Raw genomic sequence first — 21,197 nt, forward strand, 5'->3', positions numbered from 1 at the left:
CCGGAATTTATCCCGTTTTCTAAAGCGTGAAATGGACAATAGCAATTGATTCCTATCCTTACTTAAGCGTGAAATGGACAATAGCAATTGCTTGCTATCCTTTGGATAGGACGCTAGTCTATCACAAAGTACTTTCTGCCAAATCTAACAGACTCGGCTACCCACTCACTGCTAGGTGGATAGGGCATCAGAAAAAAATTTCGACTGCAGCCTGGATCGTCTCGATCCCTTTGTGTGTGAAGCCAGTGCTCTACCAACTGAGCTATCGGAACCTCCAAAATGGAATGGAAACACTTATCAAATTCTATTTGTTTTTGAGTGAATAAAAATGTTGGATTGTTTTACAGCACTTCCAACACATTTAGGTCATATCAACGCCAGTAAAAAGGAAGAAAACAGGATTGTCAAAAATTACAATAAAAGCACCCAAGAAAAAGTAAGACAAAGGGATATTGATTCAAATAGGGAACGGATATAGATTCCAAAATTCCAAAGTCCAGCAAAATCTCGGACTGAAAAATCCATCTTTAGAAGAAAAATCCTACCTAACAATCTAAGAACCAAATCCAAATACGTAAGAAATGCACCAATTTGGAAATCATTATTGTGACTTACATCGAGTCACAGGATAATTGAACTTAGATAAGGACCAATACACAAGCACAATTGTAAAATCAATGGAATAACTTAGAAATGTATAACTGCCGTCCTGGTACATCATTTGAGAGGGAGTTTTAGGATAAAAATTAGGGAGATTGTTTTTTGTTTTTGTTTGTTTGTTGCTTTAGGTCTCTTCCAACACAATTGAGGTTATAAGAGAGACCGCTGAAACAAAAAAACAAAAAAACAAGCAATCTAACAAAAATAGTACAAATGTCAATCAAAAGCATAACCTAAAGATATCATAAGCTAAATTATAAATAACCAAGAACAAACAGGCAGAGGATTTACAGGAAAAAAAATATCCCCTGTCAAAAATACAATCACAAACCAAAGAAGCAGGATAGGCTAGTAAAGAGAAGAAGAAACGACATCACTATCGGATCGTACACCCATGCGAACATCATAGGTATACGATTCAAAGGTGATGCTCCCATCCAACCACCCGCTTAGGGAGATTGCTAAAATGTAGGAGATTGCACATTTATTTCATTAATGTAATATAAAGGTCTTCAAGTAGCAATAGTAGTTGTAGATTGAACCCCTAAACTGGACCATCCTACCTTTGTATCTACTTTGACAAAATAAACACACCTAAAAATGGAGAATATTCATTTCTCTTGAAACTAAACTTTAATAAAAGCTTGCTTGAAAAAAAAAGAAAAATCAGAATCAGATCAAGATTTTGTTTTAAAGGGATTGAGTTTATATTTCATACAATTAAGGGAAATAATCATTTTAATGTTTACGTTTTAAGGGTTTTACAGCGCATGCAACACATTAAGGTCATATCAGCGCAGGTATAAAGGAAGACAATGGGATAGTAAAAAGTTCTAGAATTACAATTAACTCTTTAAGATTCAACCCGACAAAAACCGACACCGGCATAATATTCATGGGCGGGGTAGTCAAGACTGGCCTCAGTAAGTAAAATCCAATCGTTGTGAAGGAAATGACAGGCCCTGTCACTGCCGCAGGGTGTTTTCAGCTTTGATTTTTATAAATTTGCCGACAGAAAAGAAAATACGTTTCAGAAATTGCGATTTAAATCCTATCTTATTTGCGGGTGAAAATCATTGACATTGCACTTTGTTTGGTAAAAATCGGTAAAAAATTACGACTTTGGTGATGAAAAATGACTTTGAAGACAATTATTGTAAACTTTTTAAATATTGATATTATAACTCTTATTTGGTCGATTTTGTCATTCGAGTATCATTTTTGATAAAGATAGGACTTCGAGATTTTTCTGATGCGAATTATTACTTTGTAATTTTAGCACTAAGAAAAATAGTCGGTAAATAAATTTGTTACACCTCTTTGATAGACCGCCGGGGTCCGTTCGTGTAGAATTGTGAATCAAGCGTCTCAAAGTCTTCGACCAATCACAGGCTATCTATCCAGCTGGCCGAAACAAAGACGCTTCTCCCCGTCGATGTATTACGCTATTGTTATGCAAGGAATATAACACCTTATTGAGTAGGCCTAAAAGCTAAAATCTAAAAGTAAAAAATATAATTCTGAGGAATTTGAAAGTCACATTGCTGAAATCAGCTTGAAAAAAGAAGTACATTGGTCTTTGTTTCATAAAAATCGGTTGAAAACCAACTGTTTTACGAATAAATTTGATTTAAAAAATTGCTTTTGTTTATTTTAGCTTTTTTTAGCAACTTTTTTATTTATCGGCCGATTTTCTTGATTTTTATATCATTCTTTATATCTCAAAGAGACGAGATCAGTGATATAATTTGTTTGTTTCAAATGTAACTAGAACATAATTTGGCTTTTTTACCTATCGACCATGCCTTGATAATTTATTCAACAACGTGGCGATGTGAAGCAACTATTCCATGGCCGTCTTCCACTGCCTCAGCGATGATTCAATTCATTGTTGACGGCTGTTGACACGTGAGCTGTCAGAACGACCAATCGTTGAAGGGTCAAGATGCTCAATAGCCAATCGTTCTTCGGTCAAAAAACTTAAGAACTCACGAGAACAAAAGTTTGAAATTTGGTGATGGACGGACCTATGAAATCGTTTCTGGGCGGAGTTTAGCCATGAGTGACCGTAAAAAAACGAAAAGGCGACTACAGATATCAAAGAGTAGGCTTATATCATCAAAGGATGTCTACATGATTGACATGGCCATATAGGGAACTCATTATCTACTCCCCCAAAAAGAATCTGAACACGAGAGGGTTAAAGCACACAAGAAAAGGCAAGACAAAGGGGAATTGGTTCAAATAGGAAACAGATGTAGATTCCAAGAGCACACCAACAAAGTACTTAGTTTGAGATCACCTAAAAGTTTCACCCAGACACCAGCACAAGATTCAACTAAGAAGAATACACTCAAATGGTTACAAATCATATGTTAAAAATTGAAAATAACAATACATAACGGAGAGATGATTTAAAAGGGAAAAAAATATCATCTCCCAAAACTATAACTATACATTCGACTGTTTCCCTCCCAGCCAGGGTCAGGACAAAACCAAGTAATCTCATTCAAGACAAAGTCAGAAAGCAATTGAAAAACAGGTACAGGGGGACAGAAGACACAGCAAGTAACTCCCTGCCCAATGTGGGAGGTCGGAACCCCACCCAGATTTTAATGTTTAATTTATTTTCAGATTGAATACCTTCCAATCAAAGATGTTGATTTAATTTTACACTTAATTAACACAATAATTGTAACAAATAGTGAAAGTATGAATAATATCTGAGAACATTAAAAGTATATTCGATGCGAACATGCATTGTTTCCCTCTCAGGCAAGGACTCTGACAAGGGCCAGGACAAAACCAAGCAATCCCATTCAAGACAAAGTCAGAAAGCAACTCAGAAACCAGATATAGGGCGATAGAAGGCCTGCAAGTTAACGTCTGCCCACCATATGACCCCACACAGAAATGTTGGGTTCATATTCTAATACATTTGACACAAAATATTTCTCAATTGAAAAATCAACTTACCTCCTCTTCTTGTTGTCCACTAATATGTTGTGAAAATTTCTTGGTTTTCATTTTGCATGAGCCTGAAGTAAGCTGGGAATTAGCATCTTTGATAGAAGCAATATCCTGAAATCAGAAGTATTCATTCTTTACCCATAGTAAACTGATATTTTCAAAAGATTTAAGTGGTTAAACACGATCCAATATAAATCACCTTTCTTTAAAAATCCATTTCCAATACCTTTAATAAATATAGTTAATTCACGTGAAATTGAGCGTGTGTGTGACACGAAAATAAAATATTTTTAAATATTTTTCTTTACTCTAATACGTTAGTTCGGATGATATGCCATATGCAAATTTAATGGTAATAGTAATAGTGGTGTAGTTTGAGATCACCTAAAAGTCTCATCAAGACACCAGCACAAGCTCCCACTAAGAGGAATACACACAAATGTTTACAATTCATATGTTAAAAATAAAAAAACAATACAGTACATATCAAAGAGATGATATACAAGGAAAAATAATATCATTTCCCAAAACTATAATTATACATTCCAACTGTCCATCCCAGCCAAGAACTCCAGCCATGGTCAGGACAAAAGTAAGTAATCTCATTCCAAGATAAAGCCAAAACCCAACTAAGAAACCAGATATAAGGCAATAGAAGACACAACAAGCGACCTGCTGCCCACCATATGACCCCACCCAGAAATGTTTGATTCATATTCTATTTAATACCATTCCATGATTGCAGCTTTGTGTTGCATTTGGCACAAAATATTTCTCAATTTAAAAAATCAACTTACCTCCTCTTCTTGTTGTCCACTAATATGTTGTGAAAATTTCTTGTTTTTCATTTTGCATGAACCTGCAGTTAGCTGGGAATTAGCATCTGTAATTGAAACAGTCTCCTGAAATCAGAAATATTCATTCTTTACCCATAGTAAACTGATATTTTCAATAAATTAAGTCAATTTAAGTGACTTAACACGATCCAAAAGAAATAAATGTAATATATAATAATATATAGCATTAGAGAGAGAGCTCAATGGGAATCCCTGATGAGAACATATTTTCTCATCATCTTGACAAAATAAAATGCCTATAGTGAAAGATGAATGTTTCAGAAGTCCATAATGGCACTAAGTTTAAAAAAAAAAAAAAAAAGAAATCCTCATTTTAATATATTTAGGACAACAAAGCAATTACTTTTACTGTGAAAAGATTGGTCTGCAATTATAACCAAGATTTGAAAGCTAGTCAGTCTCAGAATTAAATGAAACAAACAACTACCTGTGTAATGGACAAATCAGAATCCTGCCTCATTGGTCTAGATCTGTCTCTATTCCTGGCAATTTCAACTTGAGGAGTACCCTGCAACTGACTTGTGGGGGGACCTCGATTGGGGATCTATGTTTAGGATTATAAGAAAAACGTAAATCACACCATTTTTTTTCACAGGATTGAAAAAGGTGGATCAATTACTACCAATACAGATAGGTCGGAACTTTCAAATTGATCGAAGGGTTTACAAGCCTATAATAGCAATTGACTAAATTATTGTTTAATTAAACTTAGTAAATAACTAATACAATGACTACATAATAATAAAAATGATAACACCAATACACAGAATATACTATATAAAGTAAAAATACCTGCAGTGGCCGTGTAATAGGTTTCACTGAACATTTGCTGGTCTGCCTTCTGTATGATGATGGCTAGAATTTAAATTAAAAAAAAAAAAATAAAGATATGAACCATTAATTGAAGAGCAAGGTCATTCAATTATAAGACTTTTTGTTTCCGTATTTTAATTAACAATTATATAGTACAGGACATCAGGTTTTTATTTAAGACACATTCCATCAATTAACAGCTTATTTATTTACAGACTTTGATGCCAAAAGTGGTTTCTTGGATGAGTAGTCAACTCAAACAAATGTAGTTGTATACCATTAAAATATATACAAAAACAGAGCACTTTCTCAAAAATGACATGTTTACTGAACTCAGGACTGCATTATAGATCAGTTTTGGATGACCTAGTTTTAGCAACAGCACATGGAGTTAGTGTAAGGCAAATTTTGTAAAGAAAAAGCGCCCTAGGATATTCACAAATGCATCACACTTTTTTCTCTTAAACTTTATCAATTCTATGTTAAGCAGAATCCCTTCAATCTTTTCTGCACTGTAACTAATAAACAATGACAATTTTGTATTATTTTCCAGACAGCAGTTGAAAATATTTTGATGCGTTTAATATAAAAATAATAGACCTGTAAATGTGCTCTATAAAAATTGACTGAGACTGAAACTGAACCTCACTGAAACTCTTCGTATCGTCAGGGGTGAGAATGACTGGTCACAAAAAAGGAGGAAATTTTTCATCGTGAAGATCATGACCCATCCATGCGACCATAACCTATAAATTTGAATTTCACTAAAATTTACTGAGATCCGATCCAAAATTTGTCTCGCAGCAATTTCTAACATGACTCGGTGGAATTTCAAAAGTTGAAAGTGTAATTACAACACTTGGTGGTTGTAGCAGGGATGATGGTGGTTGTAGTAATAACAGTGGAAGGGATGATGATGTGGTGGTGGTTGTAGTAATAGCAGTGGTAGGGATGATGTGGTAGTGATTCTAGTAGTAGCAGAGCTGCCAACCCCATCTGATGAGAATGTGTACAATGGGATCTCAAAATGGGGGAGATTTCATAAAAATGGGTACAATCCTGAAATAGACGGAAAATAACCATTGTGAAAGTAAGAGGAAGGTATAATTACATAAAGTCACACCCCACAAGCTCAATTGCAGCAACAATGATGTTCCCAAGACTATAATCCAATCCTTTCAGAAATCTACCTCCCAGCATGAAGATCATAATTGGTCACAAAATATATGAATATCCACTAGGTCACCAAGGTTTCTCAATAGACTAGTAATAATATGAATTACAACTAAAGAAAACTGAAGTGACTCTGCACACTGAAAATGGGTACAATCTTGGGGGAAATGTGTACAAGTGTACAATCACTGAAAATGCGTACAATTCCGCATTTTTTGCAGTAGGTTGGCAGCTCTGTAGTAGTATGGATGATTGTGTGGTGGTGGTTGTAGTAGCTGTGGTAGGAATGATGATGTGGTGGTAGTTGTAGTAGTAGTGGTGGTAGGGGTGATGTTGTGGTGGTTGTAATAGTAGTGGTGGTAGGGATGATGGTTTGGTGGTGGTTGTAGTAGTGGTGGTGGTAGGGATGATGTTGTGGTGGTTGTAATAGTAGTGGTGGTAGGGATGATGGTTTGGTGGTGGTTGTAGTAGTAGTGGTGGTAGGGATGATGTTGTGGTGGTTGTAATAGTAGTGGTGGTAGGGATGATGGTTTGGTGGTGGTTGTAGTAGTAGTGGTGGTAGGGATTATGTTGTGGTGGTTATAGAAGTTGTGGTGGTAGGGATGATGGTGTTGTGGTGGTGGTTGTAGTAGTAGTGGTGGTAGGGATGATGATGTTGTGGTGGTTGTAGTAGTAGTGGTGGTAGGGATGATGGTGTTGTGGTGGTTGTAGTAGTAGTGGTAGTAGGGATGATGGTTTGGTGGTGGTTGTAGTAGTAGTGGTGGTAGGGATGATGATATGATGGTGGTTGTAGTAGTGGTAGTAGGGTTGATGATGTGGTGGTAGTTGTAGTAGTAGTGGTGGTAGGGATGATGGTTGTAATAGTAGTGGTGGTAGGGATGATGTGGTGGTGGTTGTAGTAGTAGTGGTGGTAGGGATGATGATATGATGGTGGTTGTAGTAGTGGTAGTAGTTGTAGGAGTAGTGGTGGTAGGGATGATGGTTGTAATAGTAGTGGTGGTAGGGATGACGGTTGTAATAGTGGTGGTGGTAGGGATGATGGTTGTTATAGTAGTGGTGGTGGTAGGGATGATGTGGTGCTATTTGTAGTAGTAGTGGTGGTGGGGATGATGATATGATGGTGGTTGTAGAAGTGGTAGTAGGGTTGATGATGTGGTGATAGTTGTAGTAGTAGTGGTGGTAGGGATGATGTGGTGCTATTTGTAGTAGTAGTGGTAATAGTAGTGTTGGTAGAGATGTTGATGTAGTGGTTTTGGTGAGTGTTTTTTAATTCAGTGATGATAATAGCAATTGTCAAAAAGGAGGAACCTTTCTCAGTCTATCGATCAAACACAAGCAAAGAAACCTAGTAGTTAGTCAGCTTATAAATACAACCCAAGAATCTCTCAAATTTAAAGCCATAGTCAAAAGGTAAAAAGGAAAAAGATTAAACTAAGCCAACCACCATTGCTTTGTTCTAATATATCATCTCTATATACCAGATGATTTAATGTGGTTGCGAAAGAAAGAAAGAGAGAGAGAGAGAGAGAGAGAGAGAGCGAGAGAGAGAGAGAGAGAGGGGGGGGGGGGGGAGGAGGAGAGACTTCTTTACAAGAATAACTTATGTATTGACCTTTTGAATTCTATATCCAAAAAAAAAAAAAAAGAAGAAGAAAAGAGAAATAGAAAGAAAGGCAAAAGGGGGGGGGGGGGGGAGAGAGAGAGAGAGAGAGAGAGAGAGAGAGAGAGAGAGAGAGAGAGAGAGAGAGAGAGAGAGAGAGAGAGAGAGAGAGAGAGAGAGAGAGAGAGAGAGAGAGAGAGAGAGAGATTTAAAAAGCAATAGGTACCTACAACAAGGGGAAAAAATCCAGACCCACTTGTCCCTCCCCTTCCCCTTCAACCATCAACTAACTAATCAAAGAACACTACCTACTGGTCTTCTGTGTCTATTGTGACATCTGGTGCCATACTGTCTGGCCCAACGTCATAAAAACGGGACCGTCACTAAATTTCACGAGACTGAGCACAGGTGTCAAAATATGACATAGACATAATGGTGATTTTGTGGTTTTGAGGAAAATGTTTGACACGGCAAATTTGAAAAAGGAGGAAATGTGATGGGATGGGCGGAGATAAACTACCATTTAGGCGGAAATCCGCCTTTAGGCGGAAGATTCTCAGCCCTGATTGTATCAGAAAAATCCAAAGAATTGAGATGAATAGTAAACAGCAAGCTCACTTGAGCAAAACAATGGCACAAAACTAATTTACGTGGTAATTAATTAGGCTACTTACAATTGTTTCTTATAATTAGGTACCCACATCAGTGAAAAAATGGTCAACCAGTTTGTTTACAACGTGAGGCAATCGAAATGTGCTTGTAGTTGTAGCAATCATATAACTTTCGATTTGAAGGTGTCTTCATAACGCATTCCCGGCTATCGCATTAAACTTTTTCATACTTTTAGGTTCAACCAAGTAAATGTGGTCAATTTTGACTTAGACGAAACAGTGAAATTTATCGCTCAGCGGCTCAGTTAAAACTGGCTACCATTGGGATCACGACAGGTTTGGAAAGTGAAAAGATAATTTCACGAAGTCTGTGTGAAAATACACTGGGGTGTGTTCAGACACGGCAATTCTAAGAAGCGTCGCTTAGCCTTGGCAATATATCCATCGTAAATATAAACGGCCCTTGAGCTATGCGTAGCGTTGTGGAACATTCCTAATTACTTCACGGTCATTCAACTACGATTCATGAATTATTTCTTTCTTTCCTTTTTTAGACCTGTAAATGAGCTCTATAAAAATTGACTGAAACTCTTCGACAAACTGAAGATTCAATTATTTTTTTTAAAAATAAGGGCATCATTGGAGAGGAGAGTGATAAATACAATATATCAAAATAGTGGGTGTTATTTCTTACTGGAAGTCTGGAAGTATGACTGTCATAATTTGATGTAGAAGTAGAAGGAATGCTAAATAAGCATGTCATTCATATAGGTAAAGATGACTTCATCAAAGTCATATTCCTGCCTCTGGAATTTTTTTGACATAGAAAAATAATCACCATTATCATCTTTAACTTCTAGCCATGACCAATTGAATTTATTCCTCACGGGACTCACATCTTTACCGATGCTCGACAAGTCTGAATTGCGATCCATGAACAGCTCAGCCATTGTGAGAACATTAGAATAATGTAGCAATGAGCAAACTTGATTTTCAATCAGTAAATGACAGAGAAAAAAAACTTAAATATGACTTCAGGCCAATACACTGAATTATTAAGTAGAAGTGAATTATCAAGAAGAAACTTCAGCAGGCGTAGCGGAAAAATTCAAAGAATCGAAATGAAGGTAAATCGCCACATAACAGCAAGCTCGCTTGGGCTTGAGCAAAACAATGCCAGAAAACGTCCTGATTTGCACGGGAATTAATTAGGCTACTTACCATTGTTCCTTATGATCAGGTACTCAATCAGTGAAGAAACGGTCAACCAGTTTGTTTACAACGTGAGGCAATCGAAATGTGCTTGTAGCAATCTATCCTAACTTTCGATTTGAAGATGTCTACATAACGGACTTTCGGCTTTCGCAATTTACTTTATCATAGTTTTGAGACTCGAAGGGTAAATGTGGTCAATTTTGGCTTAGATGAAACAGTGAAATTTATCGCTCGGTGGCTCAGTTAAAATTGGCTACAGTTGGGATCACGACGGATTGGAAAGTGAAAAAATAATTTAACGAAGGATTTGTGAAAATACCCAGGGAAGTGTTCAGACACGCCTTTTATAAAAAGCGTCGCTTTGTCTTGGCAATATATACATCGTTAATATAAACAGTCCCCATGAGCTATGCGTAGCGCTGTGGAACACTCCTAATTATTTTACGGTCATTCGACTACGATTTGTGAATTCTTTCTTTTTATTTCTTTCTTTCTTTCTTTCCTTTTTTAAATATTTGAATTTGACAAATTGACTGATTTCAGTTAATTGACTGAGAATTTACAGGTCTACTTTTTAAAAATATTTGAATTTGACGAATTGACTGCTTTCAGTTAATTGACTGAGAATTTACAGGTCTGAAAAATAACAAGCTGCATTAATGAATTGCATATAACAAAACAAGTTTACATGTACATACCCATTGTTAACCTTAGTCCTGTGACTAAAAATATCGGAAAATGTAGCTAATCAATGTTTTTGTTTCGTTATTTAAGTTGTATTTCAGAGATACAAAAGCTTTGCAACTTACTGTGAATGACAGAACAGAGTCATTGCCTTGATCCCCTTGAGGAATCTTCTTGGCATCCTGCAAAGTACGAGATACCATTAAAGACATGATGGTGGGAAGTTATTTATTGCTTTAATCTTTATTAAACATATTATTTAATTCACATTTGTGACTCTTTTCTCTCTCTTCAAAATCCACTTCCTGTAGTCTAAATAATATGATTCTACCATTTAGCAATTTTTAAAAATTTCCATTCAATATTGTCATTAAAAGCACAATGACATAATGATGTGGAAACAAAAATACTAAAGTATGATTTTTTGTCTGTCACTTATTAAAATTTTAATGACTATACTGCCCTTCTGTACAGACACCCATCATTTTACCAACAAAACTTACTTCAAGAGGTGTTGACATACGCTCCAAAGTATCCAAAATTCGTTGAGCAGTAGAACTTGTTGTGGCATGAAAACTGCTGTTCATCTTTGTAGCCCTCACTTGTTTTCTTAATGGCAATGACGACTGGGATTTTAAATTTAAAAAACAATTTGAAGGTAATAAGAAAAGTGTTTATAACATATTTAAAACAACTACAGAGGTGGCATACAATAGAAATAGCACTGTTTAAAAATTATAACTGATTGTGATGCAACAACAAAATTTACAAAAATTCAAAGATTTGTACCCAGGAGATGAAAACAACTAAAATCTAAGATTTTGTATATTAGCCAAACATATAAAATGCTTTCACCACATCTAAATTAATGTTGCTGCTTTAAGTTAAAAATAAGAAGAAAATCTTAATCACCTGATATGGGAGGGAAGTATTCATTGTAGACTTTCTTTTAGCAGACGAGGCTCCACCATAGCATGTCTTTCCAACATAGAAAGAAGAGTCACCAAAACCACTTGCCATTGTTGAAGTATCACCCTGCAACAAGAAAATGAATATTGCTACTATTAGATTAATAAATGAAGGGTACTAAACTTAGAATCATTTGTTAAAAATATTTTCATGATCGTCAGCTAGCTAAATGGATTAGCCAGTTTGGCTAATAAAAAAGGAGAAGGGATCAATCTTATGTGTCCATAAATCAACATCATCAATGGACTCATGTAGTGCCTAATCAGTAAGCCAGTAAGTACAACACTGTTAGCTAGAAAGCAAGTGCAAGTTTGTTTACTTTCCTTTTCCTTTCCACACCTTCAAATATGGATCATATGCCATATTTCAACTTTATCACCGGGTAAAAAATTATTGACCATTCAGGAATACCATCTGCAAATTTGACCAATGCTTTCAATAAAAATGATTGAATAATCCAAGTATTTTATATCTTTACTATATGCCTGTCCAACATACATCATACCTAATGGCTAAAAAATGCCCGTTCAGACATCTACTGTAATACCAAATGTCTTGTCAATAATGATATATAGAAACGACAGCAAAACAAAAAACAAAACAAAAAAAAAGAAATAAAGAAAAAAAAAAGAAATAAAGAAAAAAAAATTTTTTTAAGAAGATATTACAATGCGCACTTTATGAAAGGATAGAGCTGAATTTATTGGTGCTTCTAATAAGCCTAATAATGGACAGATAAGCTGTCCATGTTTAAAAATAAGACTAAGCCTCAAAATCTATTTTTTGACAACACTCACCTTGGACGGTGTCCCAAATAAAAGAGAGTTGAATGTAGGCTTCCCTCTGGGAGGGGGTACTAATGGTTTCCCTTGCCTTAATGGCTGAGGGCTCCACAGTCTTTGTCTTTTAGTATCTAAAAAAAAACAACACACAATTGAAATTATAACAATGTCTTTTCTACAAAGAAAGGTCAAGGGATGGTAACCATGTATTAACTGTAAAAATTTTTTTTTTTTTTTTTAAAACAACAACGCAACAAAACTAAACCAAAATACAATTCTTTCGCTCTTTACAATTGATAAGGGTGACCTCTTAAATGCGCATAAATTTTATGATGGATTATCATTTCCAAGCAAGGTGCAATCTCGCTAACATTTTGATGACAATTTTTTTTTTTAATGTAAAAAAGAGATAAATGAGAGATACATCCGTTAAGATATTGGACGATCTAAATCTTCTTTGCCTGACATTTTTTTAAGTTCAAGAAGAAGAGTTTTAATAATCATCTATGACATGTATTTTCTTACATATAAGTAAAAAATAAATAAATAAATAAAATAAAAAACACAAACAAGCACCTTGTTTGGCTGATGAGGATTTGATTCCTGTAGATACCATTATGGGTCGCACTGGTGTGGTCTCAAAATATTGGGGGTGATTGTCTTCAGTTTCAGAAATTCTATGACCAATATTCCCTGAAACCACTGAAGAATCAGAATTTCCTGAAGATAAAATAAATAAATAATATATTTTTTAGTGAATTTCTTAATAGTCAACCTGTGTAAGGCGGACACCATTTGTTCCAGAGCCATGTGCTTATGCAAATGTCCTGACATAAATTACAACTTGACGGTTTGATCACGTTTTGCTAGCAATTAGCAATGGCAATATCAATAGCTCATGATGTTATAATTATGAAAGATGAATCTGTAACGATCGAGGTATAAAGGATAAAGGCCTGTCCTTGATCCATAAATATTTGTCATTAATTTGATGAATATTGCATTAAAAAACCCAGAATTTTGGAACTTAGGATGTAATTGGTCCAACGGGACTGTGCGTATCTCATAGAATCATGTAAAAAGACAGTAAAATTACATACTTGTCATAATCGATCCCCCTGCAGTAACATTTGGTGCCACAGATTGTTGAACCTGAGTTCCATGACTGAAGTTCAGGACTGGTGTGGTTACGGGTAACTGATCAGCCCGAAGATCACCTTGATAAAGAAAAAACAGATCAATTAATAAATATCCATGCATACATTCCTGTTGAAATCAGGAGACAAATGTGTTGACTTTTAACCACCTACTAACACAGTAGTTTAATTAAAGCAGTCTCTGGTGTTTAACTAACAAGAGTTTTGCATTCACTAAAGGTAAACTAATTGATTGTTTTATTCATTTAAAAAATTTTTGTTGTTTTTTTGTGTGGATCTAATGTTCTCATGAGTGTTCATGTCAAAACAATTCTGATACAACTACAACAAAATATTCTTTCAACTTTTACGTAATAGTCAAGAGCAGAGGCAAAAGATACCATAAGCTCTACAGCTAAAAAGAATTGGCATCTTTGTCATAAAAACAACCCTTCAAAATTGTCGATAAATTTGAGTCTCTTCATGTTTGAAACAATAAGCAAGGTTTTATGTCGCTTAGGACACTTTTAGGTCATTTCAGTATTTATAAAATGGAAGAATGGAAAAGTAAAAAAAAAAATATTCTTGATTTGCGATTAGAAGTACCAGAGAAATTCTAGGACTGATTCAAATGAAAAACAAAAGTAGATTCCAAGAACAAACTATAAATGCACTAAGTTCACCTAAAAGTCCCACCCAGACACAGGATAGAATCCCACAGAGGAATACACTGAAATGCCTACAAAACATTTAAAACAAAAAACTATAAACAGCAGGGGTGATCTACAAATAAGAAAAATACATCTCCCAAAACTAATAAGCACACATTCGACTGTCTCCCTCTCAACCAAGGACTCTTCCCAGGGTCATGATAAATCAAAGACAGAAAGGAACCTGGAAAAGATTTTGGGGGATAGAAGACACATCAAAGGTGACCTCCCCACCCATCATGGTAGGTCAAAAGACCCCAACGAAAAAGAAATATAACAATAAATGCAGACTTGCTAAACTCAAACTGCCTACAGAGGAGAGAAAACCTTCAAAAAGCCAAATTTGGCCATTAATTATGAATAATCAATATCAAAAATATTTATATGGTCTTGTGGTATGACACCCGCTTTCATATCAGAGGGACTTGGGTTCGAGCCCAGCTTGGTGCAAAGTTGAGTCCTTGGAAAAGGCTAATTACTCACATTCTCACCATACTCAGGTATAAAATGAGTACCTAACTGTTAACAACGCTATCTCTGTAAGGAATTTTTTCTTAAATATCACCTAACAGGTATCACATCATTTGTTACATGCTGCTGTTGAGCAGGGACCCTTTGTAAAGCGCTTTGAGCATGTTAAGTGGACACTTATGTTTAATATACATAAATATGTTTGTGAATACAAAATCCAAAATTCATTCAACTGGAATTGGTTCAAAACCAATAGAATGCTGACAACTTGCAATCTCTCTTCTATCTTTTCTGAACAACAACAAAAACAAATAACCAAACAATAAATTATAAAGATGAATAAAAAAAATGAACCTCCTCAACATAAAGGCTATTCAGATTAGATTCTGTATAACAATAACCTTATTTTACAGAGTAATCGGGGAACCAGAGTTAAGCATTATATTGCCAAGCATTCGAATTAGAGATCAAGTTTATTTCCCTGAGCATCAGGCAGGAGGAATAAAGCTCAAGTTTATTTCCCCGAGCGCTCAGAGAAATAGAAGTCAAGTTTTATTTTCCTCCGAGCGTTTGGAGAAATAGAGCTGGCCAAAAATAATTTATAAATTCGAGATTGATACCTTTTATCCTATATAATTAATCTAAAACAGAAAGGCTGATAAGTATGTAAATGGAAATAGGACCTACTGAGGATCCATATTATAAACCAAAACTTACCGTTTGGAGGTTGATATCCAAAGCCTGGAATGTTAGAGCCAGGAAGTTTTACAGCTGCTGAATTTCCATAAGATGGGCCACCCAAGTGAGCAGCAGCTGTTCTATTGTCTACCTGGAATGTGGTTCCATGGGTCCAGTCTGAGATAACTTGACCTGCCCTCCCACCCTGTCTTGCTTCTTCATTTGGTTGAGTTGGTGCCTTCTCATTCGATTTCTCCTGCTTTGTGGGTGTGCCCGACAACCATGATGGAATAAGTAGGTCTTTAACAGAGTCTTTCAGCTTACCAAACAAGCTCTGGGAAATATAAAAACAAAAATAATCAGGTTAAGAAATATCTCTTGAATCTTACCTCCTGCTGACTGAAGTAGAGTAGAGATAAGGGATTACCCTAAAATACTGTGATATTTGAAATTCACTCCAACTCCTACCACTACCACTTCTTTCTTGTAAGTTGTAAGTTGAACATTGTAGTAAGTGGCAAAGTCGTGGTCATCCCTAAGTCTAAATCTAAGACTGAGTCTAGGGAAACAAAAAACAAAAAGGAGCCCGAATAGAGAGCATATATATATCATACACTAAGACTATAGTTGGACTCCAGTATGTTGCTAGACAATACATCCTCTCTCTCTCTCCAAACCCCAACTCCAAAAGTTAACCTAGACGCTTGCAGGAGTGAATGTCAAATAATAATAACATATTTATAAATAATATTATTATTATATGCTACTCTGACCAAGCCATTGGCGGGACTATCACTGGCATTGGGATAAGAATAATAATAATAATATAAATATAAACTGGAATCGGAGATTACAAAACGATGGATACCACTGCTGACCTATCGAACGGGTCTAGGACTAGATCAAGATTTTCGTTGTTACTGTCGTGGACTTACACAATGGTTTCGAGAGTTAACAAAATATTTAAAATGGCTCCACCATGTCGTTATATTAAGTGGATTTAGTGTGAAACTCCATTTGTGAAAGTGGAAGTAAGAGTAAGGAGCCTGAAGAAAGCCTCTAAATCTGCGTACGACTCGACGCCTCTTCAACTCTATTACATCAACATCATTGACAAAACCATTCTCGGTGCAAAGAAACATGGGCGAGCAAATAATGACGACACCCTTATTACCCTCTGCCCTTGGGGCCACTAAGAGAAGATATTATTTTGATTTTAAAATTTCAATTTAAATTTCAAACCATTTGCACTTTATTTCTCACGTGGGGGATTGATTTACGTGCCCTCCAGCATCAAATAACTTACGGATTTTCGCTCATACGGCTTTCCCGGAGTCTGGTTCCTTTTCTGCTTAACTTTTCCACCGCCATCCGAAGCCATGGCTCATGTATTAAGAAAATGGGAAATACAATAAATATTCTACTTCGTATGAATAATAAAATCAGCTATTGATAAATGAATACAGAAGCCATTTTGTCTTCCTTTCTTGACAAAGATGGCGGCAATACAAGTCTTACACCATTGGTTGAATACAAGGTCACGTGAATGATGTTATGGTGTCTTTCAACTTTGACCCAGCTTGCTGGCCTACAGACTGTGAACGAGCGGTATCTCTCTCTTTCGCACACATTAGTACAGAATGTGCTCAAGAGAAAATATCAAAAAGTGTGCGCTTACTCGTGAGGACTCGACCAAGTGTGCGCAAAAGAAGACAAGAACTTGTAACTATAATATTGATTTTTTCAGAGACATTGCTACTTCTCGTTTCACACCAATGTATGACTCAGAGAGGCGCTTAGTTGAGTCCTTGGAAAAGGCTCTTTATTCACATTCTCTCACCGTACTGAGGTGTAAAATGAGTACTTGGCCGTTTAAAGCGAAGTCTCTGTCGAAAACATTGTACTATAGCCCTTAAGATGTCATGTCTCGTCCTTCGTGTTTAAATATTACTGTTGGCTAGGGACCCCTTGTAAAGCGCTTTGAGCAAGTTGAATAGATATTGCGCTATACAAATACTCTACATATTTTGAGAAAATGCAAGTAAAGAGCCTTTTCCAAAGCTTCCTTTGTACAACGCTCACAGCAAGACTCTTACCCGGGACCTAATGGTCACAGACACACACACACACACAGACACACACACACACACACACACACACACACACACAGCAAAAAAAAGATCGGCCACAGTACATGTCATTTGCACACATTTGACCGAAACAAACAGATCGATAAGTAATTAATTCTATATCACTTCGGCCAACTTTTATTTTGAGTGATTTTTGAGACAAAACTACAGAATCGGGTGAGTGTCTTTGACCAATTTCGTCTGAAATGAAATTGTATTGGATGCATTTTAAATTTGGTCGAGAGGGTGAAATCTATTTATTAGAAATTAATGCACGAATTTGACACAGACGCAACATCTTTTATTGAGCACGGATGGACAAGGAGAACAAGACAGTAAGAAAATATGATTAAACTATTTTGTTATGTTGAACTGAATTGAGGAGAGCATATAATACTTTATGCCACTGTGAAATTGAAATTGTGCTCACCAGAAAATGTCAAAATATGCGCTCGATTCGTGACAAAATATGCCCAGGGATCATTTTAAACAAAAATGTGAACTTTTGTTTACATATGAATGACTGTATTACCAGAGCATGGGTATGATCCTCAGAGGGTTTGTTTGTCTAGACAAATCAAATGTATTTTTTATAAATTTGTACTGATCTCTCGGCCTATCCTTCAATATGGCAATTGCATTTGGAGTCCAATATAGAAGGAAAGAAGTTGATGTCTTTGTTATTGTTTCTAGCCAGCCATTTTTATGAGGAATCTCACAAAATTCTATCAATCTGACTATAAACGTTCAATGTTACACATAGTTGTGTGTGTTGCTATGTTATATCCGGTTGGCTGATGTTATGAGTATTTTGCCTAATGGAATAGCATCAATACAAAAGTCAATCTATTTACATTGAAAGGAGGGCCACAAAACAGTTTAATTGCCATTGAGGGCTTTTCATATCATGATAGGTTATAATATTTGGACTTACCTTTTCTTAAATATAGGAGAATTCGGGGAGACCTCATTCAACTGTATAAATAAGTCAGTCCATCATGAGGTTGGCATTTCTGATTTTGCTTTTCATTGTCAAGTACAAAAATTATCAGAGGAAACCGGTTTAAAGCCTCTATTGGCAGATGCAAAATTAGAACATGTGAAATTTCTGTTTTATTAACAGAACTGTAAAACGTTGGAACAGTATCAAGTATGAAACGAAAAATGCTGCTTCTGTAGAAAGATTCAAAATAATGCTTGATGAAGAAATAAATAATTCCCAATTTATTTATCATTAGATTCAAATACACAGAGTATTCAACTGTCAGTTGGCCTAAATCACCCTTTACAATATTATGATATGATGTGATAGAAGTCCTTCCGAGCCCCAAGGTCCATGGAGCCTGCAGAGTTTATCCCGGTTTCTATACCGTTCTGCGGATGATCGAAAGAGCAAAATAGCAAAATGACTTAGGTAGAACTTGACTTATTCCCATCTCTCCTCGTGGAGAACTGGACCGTATCTCAAGAATCTGACAGCTGATAGCTACCCTATCCTAACACTGCCGGGTGGATGAGGGATGGGGGTGGGGGGAGGGTCAGAAAATAATCACGACTACATCAGGGATTGACTCTAGAGCTGGGGCGAGAATTGTTTTTTTAGGATCTTGCGAATACCAAGTCTTTTATGGAAAGGTCTTTCGAACTCCAAGCCGCTCGGTTTGTTTTACTGTCATGGCACAAACGAAACCTAGATGAATCGTTTTGTGACAGTGGTGAATGGTTTTGTGTGTGCAAACCATTCGGGTAAGTAAGCGTTTGCCAGTCAAAAAAAAAAAAAAAAAGAAACACCGAAGCTGCGTTTGAAATTAAAAACAAAAAAAAAAAAAAAACAAAACAAAACAAACAAACCTGAACAATAACCCCAACAACTTAATCTTTCATGGGGAAGTTCAATCTTTCTTGGAGCTAAAAGATCTTACTGTTTTCATCTAAAGACAAATAACGGGAATGCAATTATAGTTTAATTGAAGCCTGGGTCTCAATGGTGGAAACGGTTTATCTGCATGAAAAATAATATAAAGGGAAACTATTATTTGAAAACTAAAAATCAGTGTCACTGTCAAAGGGTTCATTACACTCACCGTCCAGCGTCCTGTGACACTCCTACCTCATTTGCTAACCATAAAAATAAAAAGTAAATAGCAATCAGCAACACTGAGTTGAATAAAAAAAAGAGAAGAAATAGGTGAGGGGGGGGGGGGGGGAGTAGAGCAAAACCCAGTCGCGATGCTCCGACTGCTCTCTTGGTGGAAACGCTTTATTCTCCATTAACAATAATAAACATAAAAAGAAACTATTATCTGAAGACATCGGGTAGCTTGTTTACATGTGGATGTGAATTGGTTTGAAAGAGATCAGTTCCGAGTTCCGATTCAATGTTTGATGAATCGCTTAACCGCAATGGTATTGCGGACAGCGAGCTGTTACGGTATCCCGCCAGTTCTAATTGATACCCGTTAGGCATGACACGAGTGCTGAGTGCTGTTTCAACAAAGTTATCCCAAACCTCGATTTCCTTTACTGAGGGCATATACAAGATAGAAACATCTAATTCTTTTTTTTATTTTTTTTTTTGTTTTTTGTTTGTTTTTTTTTTTTGCTTTGTTTTTATTCATTTATTTTTGTTTTGTTTTGTTTTTGTATTTTTCCATAGTTTTCCATCACAATTCAAGTGATGGCTCGAGCGGTTTTTTGACGGGAAAAAAAAACACAAAAAAAAGAAAAAAGCTGGAAGAGAAATAAAATGCGTGTGTCCAGTTTTACACAAAATTTGTTTATCACAGAAGACAGGGTTTCATACAAGTTATAGCTAAACCTCCACATAGGATTCTCCATTCTCTCTCTCTCTCTCTCTCTCTCTCTCTCTCTCTCTCTCTCTCTCTCTCTCTCTCTCTCTCTCTTTCTCTCTCTCTCTCTCTCTCAAAAAAAAAAAGAGCTGTTATATAGCACAATATCCTCTAAACGTGCTCAAAGCGCTTTACAAAGGGTCCCTGACCAATAGCAACACGAAGCATATAGAACGAGACATGCCGATAATTATTAGGCGATAATACAATTTTTTTTCCGACAGAGACAACGCTGTTAACGGCCAGGTAGTCATTTTACACCTGAGGACGTGAGTGAGAGAATGTGAGTAAAAGGCTTTTTCCAAGGACTCAACTATGCGCCGAGCTAAGCTCGAACCGAGAAACTTCCGATCCGAAAGCGAGTGTCAAACTACTAGACTACATAGCCTCAACGTATCTAAATGCTTTTTCAACCCTCTCCACGTGTTTTGTTAGCATTTGAGGGGAAACAGTCACCACAACTTCCCTTATCTTGATTTGGAGATGGTGGCAATCGCTTATTCGGGTGACATAAACTCTGTCTTTCACGTAATCTCAGAAAAAGAAATCAAGAGGGGTGATACCAGGTGACCCGGGTGGTCCGTTGATGCCCCCCCCCCCCCCCCCCCCCCCCCCCCTTCCAATCCATCTGCCAAGAAAGATTTATCTAAAACAGGCTCTCACATTCAGTCACATTCAGTCCCCAAATGAGGCGGTGCTCCAACTTGTTGGAAAACGACTTTGTTCATAGCAACTGTGTGGGGTATGCAAAAAGATCCAAGCATTTCAAAGTATTATACGGCAGTTAGCGTGCTTTCGTTGAATAAAAAACAAACTTGATTAGTAAATTGAAAATATTCAACAACAAAAAAAAAAAAAAAAAAAAAGAAAGAAAAATAAAAGATGTTTCT

General features: G+C 36.3%; 1 protein-coding gene across 6 annotated transcripts in view; it reads right to left on the minus strand.

The window, feature by feature from the left end:
- Positions 1-16,861, minus strand: part of LOC144962411 (nuclear pore complex protein Nup153-like) — a 32,888-nt gene extending 16,027 nt beyond the window's left edge. For 4 of the 6 annotated variants that reach the window (XM_078895327.1, XM_078895328.1, XM_078895326.1 and 1 more), the window contains exons 1-12: positions 16,636-16,844; positions 15,369-15,663; positions 13,435-13,551; positions 12,911-13,054; positions 12,350-12,465; positions 11,496-11,618; positions 11,087-11,209; positions 10,709-10,765; positions 5,280-5,342; positions 4,915-5,031; positions 4,428-4,532; positions 3,637-3,741 (exon numbers count right to left, since the gene is read on the minus strand). In XM_078895327.1, the coding sequence (XP_078751453.1) occupies positions 3,637-3,741; positions 4,428-4,532; positions 4,915-5,031; positions 5,280-5,342; positions 10,709-10,765; positions 11,087-11,209; positions 11,496-11,618; positions 12,350-12,465; positions 12,911-13,054; positions 13,435-13,551; positions 15,369-15,663; positions 16,636-16,710 (1,440 nt within the window). In that variant the 5' untranslated portion in view covers positions 16,711-16,844. Of the gene's footprint in view, positions 1-3,636; positions 3,742-4,427; positions 4,533-4,914; positions 5,032-5,279; positions 5,343-10,708; positions 10,766-11,086; positions 11,210-11,495; positions 11,619-12,349; positions 12,466-12,910; positions 13,055-13,434; positions 13,552-15,368; positions 15,664-16,635 lie in introns of all 6 variants that reach the window. The other 2 variants (XM_078895329.1, XM_078895324.1) reach the window with 2 other exon arrangements.
- Positions 16,862-21,197: the final 4,336 nt, after the last annotated feature.

This window comes from Berghia stephanieae, chromosome 1 (genome assembly GCF_034508935.2).
Source record: "Berghia stephanieae isolate SIO BIC M18660-M18661 chromosome 1, UCSD_Bste_1.3, whole genome shotgun sequence".
Classification (NCBI taxonomy): Eukaryota; Metazoa; Mollusca; class Gastropoda; order Nudibranchia; family Aeolidiidae; genus Berghia; species Berghia stephanieae.